This window comes from Euprymna scolopes, chromosome 22 (genome assembly GCF_053919585.1).
Source record: "Euprymna scolopes isolate OS-2025 chromosome 22, ASM5391958v1, whole genome shotgun sequence".
NCBI classification, from domain to species: domain Eukaryota; kingdom Metazoa; phylum Mollusca; class Cephalopoda; order Sepiida; family Sepiolidae; genus Euprymna; species Euprymna scolopes.
Genome location: NC_136503.1, coordinates 47,913,335 through 47,926,103, shown reverse-complemented (window position 1 = coordinate 47,926,103; position 12,769 = coordinate 47,913,335). Strand labels below are relative to the sequence as shown.

Below are 12,769 nucleotides of genomic sequence, written 5' to 3'. Positions count from 1 at the left end.
CCTCTCAATTGCGTTTTTTATTTATTTTTTTATTGGAAAAATTATTGATTTATTCCTATTTTAGTCGCGTATATTATTTCGAATGAATTTAGTTTTGATAGTTTAAAGTAAGTTGATATAAGTTATCTCCCTTGATATGACAGTTTGCCACCTTAAAGTAAACAAGGATTGGGAAGTTCAGCAAACCCTACAATATCGCCACTGCAAAAGAGGGTCACTTTGAACGAGTATGAAAATAGTCTGAGAGGGGGTGAAAAAGGAGGTAATGCCAAGGAGCATGGTCTCCTAATATTGATCAGAACCATGCGGTCATCATGCGCCACTTTGATCTAAACAACAGATGCTATAGCGGATACTTCCACACAGATGTAAATAGATACTCACGTGTTTTATCCATTTCCCGGGTAACGACAAACCCGTCTTTGTCGCAAACGGGATTCACGTTTCTGGAAGGGGAGGAAGAGAGATTTGTTGCACGGAGAAAAGCCTTTCGTCGGCGAACCGGGAGGCCGTGTCTTTTCATAAAAAAGTAGCACCAATTCGTAGATGCCTTGAAAGTGCTGTTAGGTTCTAAGTCTTTAGTCATGTGAAGTGCTTTTAGTCGTATCTCTACCATGCTCACTGTGTGACCCTGGGCCCCTCTCTCGTTGATGTATTGGATCAGTTGCTTTTCGATTTCGGGGTGGTGGACCTTGCTACCCCGGCCAGGCGCTTTCGCCGTTTTCCGCTGGCATTTGATGGCATTCTTCGTTTTTCTCCATAAACGGACGTTAGTTTCGCTAATTCTAAATTCTCTGGCGGCGGCCCGATTTCCTTTCGCCTCTGCAACTTCGATCACTTGGAGCTTGTAAGCTGCCGTATAACTCGCCCTTCTTTTACCGGTTCCGCCGCTCGCGACCAACGTCTCGGTGTTCTTCAGTTCTTCGGTTTGCGAAATTAAAGACATTATTGAATGCCAAGTTCATACAAGATGGGGGTCAAGAAATTTAATGTCACATACTTTATCAAAATTTTTTTAATAAAATAAAGAAAGAAAACGACGCACGTAGAGATTGTTGACTCTAGTATTTCCTTTTCATAATTAATAACTTTTGACAAGAAAAAATAAGTCAGTAATCATTTCTTCAACGAAAAAAAAAACATTTTTTAATTTAGAAAAAAGAAGCAAAACAAAACAAACGAAACAAAAAAATGTTTTTAACAATAATAAATAACTAATGCCAATTATACCTTTTTTTTTTTTCTCCCTCCCTTTTGCCAGGATACAGTCGCTTATAAATGACACTAGAACTATTTACAGTGTGAAATAACATTGAGATAATTACAAAATAAAATGCGTGTTATGCACAGGTGCGCATTATATTAGGAGTTTTGGACGATACGAAAAACGGGAGTGATAGGGAGAAAAACAAACGTCACTTCCGCCATTTTGAAATGACAGCAAACTTTAAAGTTATCCCCCTTGAAGATAAATATAATCGGATTCGCATATTTTAAAAAAATATTGATCGCCATTCTATTTGTGTGAGACGAAAATGCTATTTATTGGGTTCGAACTAAGATCCAGTACAATTGCGACTAATTTAAACATTAAATGTTTGGTATATTTATAAAATTACTCCTTCTCCAAATTGGGCTCGGAAGCGTTTTGGGGATGGAGAGGCACCTGGACTTAGGGTTAGTATTTAAGGGCATTATTTTTACACGGTTGAGAAAGAGGTTTTGTTATGTGTGAACATCCTTAAAAACAAAAACAAAAAACAAAAAAAAAAAAAAACAATTATTTTAGAATGTAGAATAAGATGATTAGTTTCGGATATAAATTTAATTTAATGATTCTCTATTTCCGGATCGTTCTAGCTTTACAAGTAAACTTTTTATTTATTTTTATTTTTTTGATAATACTCCTAGCTGATGAAACGAGAATAATCTACCACCAGGGGTTAAATAAATGATTCAGTTCAAAATTTCATACAGCCTTTCAAGTTCGAGATAACGGTTCTCGTCTTCAACTATAAAGTTCATGCAAAAGGTTCTCTCAGATTACATTGGGCAAAACGTTGTGGAAATAAGAGAATGATAGTCCAAATAATATTAATAAAACAGATCATAAATCCTTGTCTAAAAAATTTAGAAACATTAGAATTATTAACTTAGTTTCCAACGTAGATGATTTTTATACAAGATTAATTTGGTGTGGTTAAATATAACTGAACACGAGTTTTAATTTTTATTGCAGCATCCTGGTCATGGAAACAGCTATCTCAAAAGAATGACACCGTCTTCTTAGACATAATATTCATTTTATTTATGACTTGTTAGAACAGCCAAAAGTAAAAGTTGAATAAGAGTTCAAAGTGTTTATACAAACTGTTGCTTTATATGTTTATAGGTGGACCTGTGTATGAATGAGTTTGTGAGATTGTGCTTAACCTGTTGTTATGTTTAGTAGTCCATGACTGTATCGTATTGTCTGTCAAGAACTTATGGCCTAGCAGCCAAGACTAGATTTAATTTGCCTGTAAAAATTTTGTGTGGTCATGCTATGACTGACAAGGGGTTGTGTGGGAAGCTAAGTTTCTAACTGATTGCTGTGCTTGGGTTCTCACTCATGTAACTAATATCCAACCGGTGCTCGGCTCCCAGACAGACTTTTTTCTGATTAGTTACCGAAAATGAATTTTAACCAATCAAAATTAGGTATTCAACTAATCAAAATCAAATATTTTACCGAGATCGTTTTTCTGCTGCTGTTATTGTTGTTTTTATTGCTTCTGCTACTGAAACAGGGTTCCACATCCCTCCACCTCCAGCTTGTGAAAGTCTCAAAGAGATCAAAGATCAACTCATTCCTTCCAACCTGAGATATGATGCCACTTGTTAGAATTAGATCTGATATTTGCTTTAGATACAAACAGCAAAGTTTTAAAACATCATTTTAAAATTGTATCTATTATATTGTACCAGCGGGGGAGCCTTGCATTGCCTGGGCATTTGGAGGTGTGTGTGGGGGAGGGGGGGGAGTTTTGGTAGGCAGGTAGGCTTGAACCCAAAGCCTTGAGGTGAAGGCAGAAAAGAAAGCCTGACATCTTACTACAACACTAAGAGGGCAGAGAATTGAGAATGGTTGAAGTTAAACATTTAAAAAAATGTCTGCTTTTCTAGGTCAAACATCATGCCATAGAGAAATGAAATCACACACAGCCAGTTAAGCTTTCTGCTTTCTGCAATTTGTTTGTTTTCCCAAGATGTTGGAGAAAACCAGCTGCCCATAAAAAGGGGAGTTCCAAATGAATAGCAATTGTCTGATATGACAGGTTTTCCCCACATTGATCAAAGCTCATTGCTTTCTGGACGTCCCTGACAAGAGTGCCAAAACGTTTTCTTCGATTACGATTACTCTTGCTTTATTTATACGGAAAAGCCGAACAAACAGGTAGGACCACGGGATAGCGTGAATTTTATAAAATAAAAGTCACTCAAATAAAAGATAGAGACGATCTCCTTTTGTAAATCAGAGATATTATTATAATCTAGGGAGTATATAAAAAGTTTGAAGAAATACCCCCCCCCCCCGGAAAAAGTCTTTGCCAAACATACAAAAAAATTACACACACACACTTTCACTTTTATATAATAGATTATACTATTGTATTGTATTAAAAGAGACAATCCAAAAGGTAGCTGAATGCAAATCCGGATTGATTTAAGATAAAAAATCAGGATAACTTATAAACAGAAATTAATGGTTTGTTTGATAAAAAAAAAAAAAATTAATATCCAAATTGATTTTACTAATGGAAAATCATTTAACAACCATTAAACTTTCATAAAATTTGGGAGAGAAAAGCCATTTTGTTATTTTTTTTTCTTTTTTTTTCTTTTTAGCCGAAATATCTGGTGAGGAGATGGTCAGGTATTTCTGGGGGGGGGGGGCGATAACATTTTTGTGTTTTTATCCGTTTTTCAAGTAGGATTACCATATCTTTTGTTTTTTAAATTGTTACATTTAAATACAGTTACCAAATTCCCTCCCCCCATCATATACTCAGATAAGGGGTGAAGGTATTGCCGTTGCTCACAAAGTCACTCAATATCCTTAGTATAGAAGGTGCATCCAAACAGAACTTCATTTATTCTATTCATTATTTGTGGACATGGGCAACATCGGGTATCCCTGCTAGTCAATACTGAAAGATAAACACCCATAACGTGAAAGGAATCATCAAAATGGAATATCAATGACCTGTTGGGTCACAGCCACTATCATTATTTATTCTACTTTGATTTCATAAATTGTTACATATTTATTAAGACTTTTTTTTCTTTTGCATAACACAAAACAAAAAAAAACTAAGTCAATCATGAGACTATTGTTATACTATGAAATACAATATCTCCATTAAGCCTATAATAACATAAACAAAGTATAACTTGCATCAGCAGGAGCCAAGATGCCCAAACAGCTGGAGCAGTCAATGATAACAACAATGACAACACATAAGTAGAGATGGCATCGACTTGTGTTTCACTTTGACATTCAATTCACTGCTAACGACACATTGAGTTGTCAGAAGCTATGTTTTTCGTACCCATCCTTCAACTCCAATATACAGTTCATTATAGCATAGAATTATTGAGGAAAGCACACTACACAAGAAAATAACTACACTAAGAGAGACGAGGTCAGAAAAAATCTGACGGATTAGATACAGAAATATGTAGTAAAATATCTACAAAGGGACTACAAGTGATAATCTAAATTCTCTCACAGAAACCCCAGGTTTAAATAGAAACAACAAAACATGGTTTCAAGAGAACAAGCATTCCCTAACAACAACAAATAATCAAGACAACAAAACACAACAGCAGACAAAGTGTCTCTTTGATTGCAGCACAACCCAGTGTTTAGTGCTACGCCTGCCTCTCTCTTATATAAAGGTTGCGTCATTGACTATCAGCAGCAGTCGGTGGTAGAGGTCGCCTAAATGTCTCGTGTGGATTATCTTTTAATAGCAGCAGTCAACAAGAACATTTTCGCCCTTTCTTTCTCTGACAGCAGCATCAACAAACAACACAAAAGCCTTCATCCTTTCTTTCTCTTAGCAGCACAAACCGATCGCACAACGATGGCAACAAACATCTCAAGTATAGGATTTTTCTAATTCTTTTCACAGAACTTTTTGTCAACAAGGACACCGTTAATTAATTTCAATTGAACTAACTTTGATGTTACAGGACATTCCTATCTCGTTTCCCCGGAACCTTTTTGTCAGCAAAGGACATTTTTAATTAATTTCAATTTAACTAACCTTGATGCTACAGGACCTTTCTATGTTTTCTTCTCCAAACTTTTTTTCAACAAAGACAATTCTAATTAACCCCAACTTGAACTTTTCGGAACTTTCTTATCATCAAGAGGATTTTTCATTCAATACGTTTCATCGATAAATATTTAATTTGATATTTTGTCTGTCTTTCTGGCTACCATGTGTTATTTTTGTAATTGTGACGATCGTTATCAAGTATTGAGATACAATGCCTTATAGCATACAATATTACACTGGTTTTAGAAGTATCCGATCCTGGATATGACAAACTATATCCGATGGTGAGGCCCCAGCTTGTGGGCTTTGGGGAGTGTGGAGCCACCCCTTAATTGCCATTGTTTCCCAGGTCCACTCTGACCCGGAGTGGTAGTATCTGTTAGGGTCCCAACTATGGGTTAAATAGAAACTGACTTGAAAAAAAAAAAAAAATGTATATATTCTATTAAAAACTTGTTCTTCAAAATCACTGGATTCGGCATTAAATGACCTAAAAAGGGTTGATATGCCGTAAAACAAAAACAACCAATCAGAAGTATTCAGTACGATTGGTGCCAGATAGTTACAATATTATACGGGTGTCATTCGTGTTTACTACAACTGGTATAAAAAAAATCACAACATAACACTGCATATTTCTGCCTGACAATGTAAGAATAGGCTGAAGTCTTAGCTCTCTCATTGATCAACACAAAATTTTGCATCATGGTTACTGTTATCAAAGAGCAATAAATCCATACATTAAATTTAGAAAAAGAAAAAAAATTTAGAAGTTGAAATTCCATCAAAATTTTAGTACTTCTGCAGCATACAGACGGCAACCATTTTTTTGATGCGTTTGTGGGAGCCTTTCCTAGTCTCACACAAAAACACACGTTCACATCTCAAGCCATATTTCTTGTCATATACATACGCGCACAAAAACATACGCGCACATGTACACACACGCTAACGTGCGCATATGTACACACACATGGACAAAGTCACTTCCCCTTTCAAAGGAAATCCACACATGCGCAAAAGACCACCGGAAATAATTATAAAAGCAAGAGCAATAAGCAGCATCTTCGTTTTCGGACCAGCTCTCGAGCCAAGAGGTTCGGCTAACCAGCCGCCTCCCAAAAGGGAGGCGCACGCTCGCGCGCGTCATGTCCCCTACTACTATGTATGGAGCACAAGCTAACAGACAGTATGTACACTTTATACGTTTTCTATCTCCATAGCCTGGATTGACTTTTTCTCATTCTCTCTCTATACTACAATAGACTTTCCTCCTCACCAGCTAACAGCGAGAGACGCATACCAAACTGGATTGACTTTCTCTTTATGACAATAAACTTTCCTTCTCACCAGTAAACAGCGAGAGACGCACGCTAAACTAAATATGTGTAGTACCCTTTTCTTTTACTTGTTTCTTCACAAAATAAATCCTAGTTCGTTTACTTCAAATAAATGCGCTGTTCGTTTCCTCCTCAAAGCAATTCATTTTTCCTTTCTCAATTCAAATCATTTCTCCTATCTTGTACGACTGGGGGATATGTATAATATATTCACTAGTCCACTACAAATTGGTGACACCCGAATGGGAGATGAACACGCATTTCTTTCTATACCCTACACGAGTCCACCACAAATTGGCGACACCCGAACGCGAGATGAACATCCATTTCCTTCTATACCCTAGACCACTACAAAATGGTGACACCCAAACGCGAGACAAACACGCATTTCATTCTAAACCATAAGTCCCGCAACGCGTTTCACTAAACTGTTGCCAGGTGGTGTTTCTCGGTCAATAAACAGGGGACGATAACTTGTACATTTTGGCAAATTCTTTGGAAACTTTATATTGAATAAATCCAATGTTGCTTTAATTTGAAAAATGTTCCATTTAAATTATTAAATCGTTGTTGACGCTTCAATGTTGCTTTACTTAGAAAAATCTTTCATTTAAATTATAAATTTGTTAAAAAAAAAAATTACAAAAAACAATTTTACTTTATAAAAATCCGATGTTGCTTTAATGACAAAATTGTTTTATTAAAAACGCAAACTTTTCAATTAATATTTTTACAATTGTATATCGATACATTTTTATACAATAAATGTTTCAGTTTTCAAATATTTTTCTGTTCAGAAAAAAAAAAATTTTGTTTCTTATTTGTTTACGCAAACTTTTCAATAAATGTTTTTACAAATATATATTGATACATTTATGTACAAATAATGTTTTGGTTTTCAAATATTTGGTGGACCTGAATGCCGCTTCTCACAGAACAGCTTTCGGAATAAATGCCCCAACCTCCGCATGTTAAGAACAGCTTTCGTTTTTTTGCAATTTTTTTTAATAGATTATTATTGATTAGACACTAATATATTGTGTGTGTGTGGGGGGGGGGGGTGATTCTCGTTTAGGTCTGCTAAATATTTGTGTTTGGAAAAAATCTGGTTTGTTAATTATTTGTCGTGGTATTTGACCAAGAAGAAATTGGAGTTATTGCCCCCTAACATTGCCGCTGTCTGTATACTGCAGAAATGCATAAAATTTTAACTGTGATCAAACTTTTCATGACCAAGGTTATATAAGATGCAGGACTTCATTGGCTACAATATGAGCCAAGCAGCAAGTCTAATAAATATATATTAACATTGTTAGTTTAATGCACATGTGATAAAACCAAAGAACCATTCGTTTTAACTCTTATAAAATTCACAAACTTCCAAGCAAATGTTAGAGGTAGATCTATTACATTTATCAAAAATCACATAATCTTATATTTTCAACACTAACATTAAATATTAAAGACATTCTTCTAGAACATAGTATATATAATCTTTATCTAATAACAATAATACGTGACCAAAGGGAGCATATTATTGTTACTGTATTAAAAAGAAAAAGAGTTGATGATGCCCGAGAGGATGCTATCATGACCATGATAGATACTACACTACTCTCATCCCAAAGAAAAAAGACTATGGTATCATGACAACAGAACAAATATTACACTACCCTTCCTTTGACTTGAGCTTTAAAAGATAGGATTCTAGACATAAGGTTTAGTTAGATTGCATCTAGATTTTAATCTTTGTAAGGGGAAATACAAGTACGGCACAATCACGTTGACACCAGATCACTGAAGTTAAGACACATTGAACCTGGCCAGTACCAGATGTGTGACCATTTGGGAAGGCTAGGTGCTGCATGTACCTTCTGGGAAGGTTGGGCATGGGGCCAGCACCCCCGCCCCCCCCCCACAAAAAAGAACTCCTCACTACAAAAGCATCTACAAAGGGGCTCAAGGATATGGATGGGATGGAAGGGGATATAAAAGTAGTACATTTTACCCGTCCTGGGACGGGTGTTATTATTTCTATTTACTTGCCTCCCCATGAGAGCAGAGTTAGACACAAAGTCAGTTTTTAATGCCGAGAAAAATCCAGCTCCACAAAAGGAGTACTCTGGATAGGAAGAAAAATAAGAATTGTCTCAGTCGTGAAGGATTTCTCCTCCACTGACCGAGTACAAAAAAGGTGAAGCATAGCATCAGAACAGATACTACATTGTGATCTTGGCCCGAAGAGAGAATTATTATTATTACTATTATTTCTATAAAATTAATCTCATATCAGGCAGCATAAGTCGGGGTGAAGTCTTAATGATAAAATGTAGAAAACTGAACTGATTTTAAAAAGGAATATTTTATTGAAATTGCTCAAAATAAGGCATGAAGCCACTCGATATAGGGAGTCAAAAAAAAAAAAAAAAAAAAAAAAAACTATTTCAAGGTAAAAAAAATAAATAAATTAGCCAACAATAAGGATAAATTTTGACTGAAAACATTGTTCCCCTTTTGTCAGAAACATCGTTCATGGAATTTGAGGACTGAAAGAAATTTTTCTCATAAATGGATAATGTGTGTGTGTGTGTGTGTGTGTGTGTGTGTGTGTGTGTGTGTGTGTGTGTGTGTGTGTGTGAACCTCCATCATTTATTTATGATTGGCTAATCTTTAAATACGTAGAAGTTCTGTTCTAATAATGGATTAAAAAAAAAACATAAGAAAGCGTTAATGACAAAAAATAAAAACATTAAAAGAGGGGGGGGAGAGTATTTTTCATTATTTTAAAACTGGGGACAGGACTAAGAGTTTTTACATGAGCAGAATAAACACCTAAAAGAATTAGTTGTATAGATTAAACAAAATTTAGCAGGAGCTTCTGAATAATTCTTAGGAAAAGAAATATAAAATATCGTGAAAATAATTTATAAGTAATGCCACAGAGAAACACACACAAAAAAAAAAAAAAAAAAAAAAAGCGCAAGAACGGAGAGACAGAAAAAGTTATCTAAGGGAGGTAATAGAAAATATTTATAGAAGAGTGGTCTCCCTTGGTTCTTAAAACGTACATACAATTCAATTTAAATGCAAGATTAAGAAGCAATGTCTCGGAATCAAGGTCTGGAGCAGTGGAGCAGACACATGAAAATTGAAACAAACAAATGTGTTACTACTTTAAGGATGTATGACGAGTGAAAGAGATATTTAGTTTTGACATATCAAGGCTTTATAGTCATTTGACACTGAAAAGCAATAATTATTTTAATGAGAATAGAAAGCAGACCTCGAGTTTACTAAGGTAACTCTTACCTCCCATATTATGTCTTTTAGTTCTAGCTTAACTCATTGTTCTAAGGGAGAACACTATTTTACTAAAATAGTTAAAAAAAAAAAAATTTCTCGCTTACTTGATTGCTTTGTTAAAAAAAAATTACAATATTGTTGTATTTTACTTTTTTTGTTATTAATGTTATAAAACTTTATTAGATTAAATAAAGTAGTTGAAAAGAAAAATGTATTTACAATTCTTAGTAAAATAGAGTTACCTCCCTTAGAACAATGAATTAAGTTTCCAAATTGCATGCAATACTTCTGACAAAGGGGCAAGAATTACCGTTTTCTAGGCCGGCATCTGTCCATTTAACACATATTTAGAGATGTGTTATTGAATTCCTCCATGCCGGAAAAACTGAATTGCTCAACATTCACCGGCACCTGTTGAATGTTTATGAAACCGATGCAGTTTATGTCAGCACAGTTAGGAGATGGGTTTGTGGATTTAAGAGTGGCGACAGATGTGAGTGACAAAATGCGCTCCAGACTTTTATGACTAAGGCATCAAGAGAAGCTGGCAAAAGTGCATCAAGAATGGTGGTGATAATGTAGAAAAATAAATTCTGGAGCACAAAAAAGGGTAGCTTGTTTTAATGGTACCACTCCTGTCTTTGTAGCTCTTCAATGTTTTAGTTTTTGAGTTAAAACAAAATAGTTGGCCTTACTTTCAGAACGACTCTTGTATGCATGTTTAAACTTTGCGCTCAGTGTTTGAATATATTCCGAAGCAGCTTTCACATGGGTTTTATATTTATCCTCTACTACAAGTACCTTTAATGCTTGGCACCATGTAATGTTACTAGGCAGGACACAGGTTTTGAACCCAGAAAATTTAGACAGATTTGCCTTCAAAATAAAATGAACAAAGAATTATGTTGGAAAGGAATGAATAAAGTGAGAACATTCCTTGTCGTCCATGATGTAAGTAGGTCGAAAAAATGCAATCAGTAAAAGTATGGGATTTTCCAAGAAAGTGGTGATTAGGAATCGAGTCACAGCCATTTACCTTGTAGCCGACGTCAAAGGACGTAAACAAAAGATTATTTAACATGTTTGCTGTAGATGCCAAGAAAGAGCAAAACTTGAAATGAAAACGAGTGAACGTTCCACATTCTGCTCCCTCTAGTGGGAGCTGACTGCATATGTATAATGCTAAAAAAAAAAAAAAAAAAAAGTCGTCATTCTATTGGAATGAAGTTGAAGCAATGAAAAAACCCTCCTTGTTTTCAATTCTTTAGTTTTGCTGCAACATATTTTGCATTTTTGGACCAATAAAGGAAGGGGACATAACATTAGACCAGTAACACTACAAGAAATGTAACAGGTTATGGGCCCAGTACTTGAACAATCTACATCCCCAGGAGGGTTTGATCAAACATAAGGTCGAGCTAAATGTGGCAATGTGGCCACTTACGGCCCTATGGTGTTTGTAATGATAAGCTCTTAATGAGAAAGCATCAGTTCGAGGAGGGGTGGAAAACTACACTTTGATCAATTCTAACTCGCTTTTTATAATATTCAGTTTTAATGGCTGCATTTCATGACAGATCATTTTTGATTTCTTTAAAAGGTTAAAAAATTCAATAGTTGTCATTTTGAAAATGTTTATCTAATAATTTATAACTTATTTGGGCACTTCACTACTAGGACGGAATCACATTTTTTGGATTTTCAGGTGGGACATGGAGAGAGTGCATATGAGGGGCAGACAAATGCAATTTTAGGACAAAATTGAAAATAAATGTGTTTTTTTTATTATTAATGCATGTCTTTTATTCTTGATAAAGATTTTTTAAATAAATATAAAAAAATTCATAACACAAATTTCTTTTTAAAAATGAAATAGACATTTTTTAAAAAATAAAACATGGGCATGAAGTTTTTGTAATACATTTCTAGAAGTAAAATAGATATAAGAAACTTATAATAACACAAAAATAGAGTTATTTTTCTGCACTTTTGACAAAATAGACATTTTCTGAATAAAAAAAATGTCTATTCTGGTTTTTAAAAATCCTCTTTGTGTTATTATAAGTTTCTCATATTTATTTGAAAAAAAAACTTTCTCAACAACAACAACAAAAAAATAGTCATCTATACATTAATACGATACTGTGTGTGTTCTTTTGTGTGTCACTTACACCCGGATTGTTTAATTGGTATGTTCTATTGTCATAAATAATTTTATCAAGAATTTTCATAAGTTTTGGTTTCTGTTTCGACTATACCTGATGACACTTAAATCATCTTTTTATATATATATATATATATATATATATATAATACTTTTATCAAGAATTCTTCATAAGTTTTGGTTTCGGTTTTGATTATGGCTGAAGGAACTAAAGTTTTATATATATATTCATAAGTTTTTATTTCGGTTTCGATTCAAGTTAATGCACCCAAGTGATATGGATATATATATATATATATTTTTTTTTTTTTTTAAATCGCAACTTTATAATATATAAAAATCGATAGAACATTAACTCTATAATAATTTACACGAAATCTGCAAGAATTAAAATATCATATTTAAGTGTACTTTACAAATGGGCTTTGCCGGGCGTTCGTGCTTGCGAAGATAAATACTTTTGCAGTTTTAACAAAATAAGCTAAAATAATATCAGAGCATCTCCATTTACACTGAATATCTACAGAATGCCAACATCAATATATTACATATGAATCGGTCCCCTATGGAATTTCCATAGGTCCCGCTAGTTAATAATAATAAAAACAATTCATTTTCGATTTGGTCCTAATAT

At 34.3% G+C, this 12,769-nt stretch overlaps 1 protein-coding gene across 1 annotated transcript in view; it reads right to left on the bottom strand.

Moving 5' to 3' along the window:
• LOC145243418 (protein arginine N-methyltransferase 1-like) overlaps positions 1-1,414 on the bottom strand; it is a 58,707-nt gene extending 57,293 nt beyond the window's left edge. The window contains exon 1 of the mRNA XM_080106281.1: positions 385-1,414. Coding sequence (XP_079962407.1) covers positions 385-946 — 562 coding nt within the window. The 5' untranslated portion in view covers positions 947-1,414. The remainder of the gene's footprint in view (positions 1-384) is intronic.
• Positions 1,415-12,769: the final 11,355 nt, after the last annotated feature.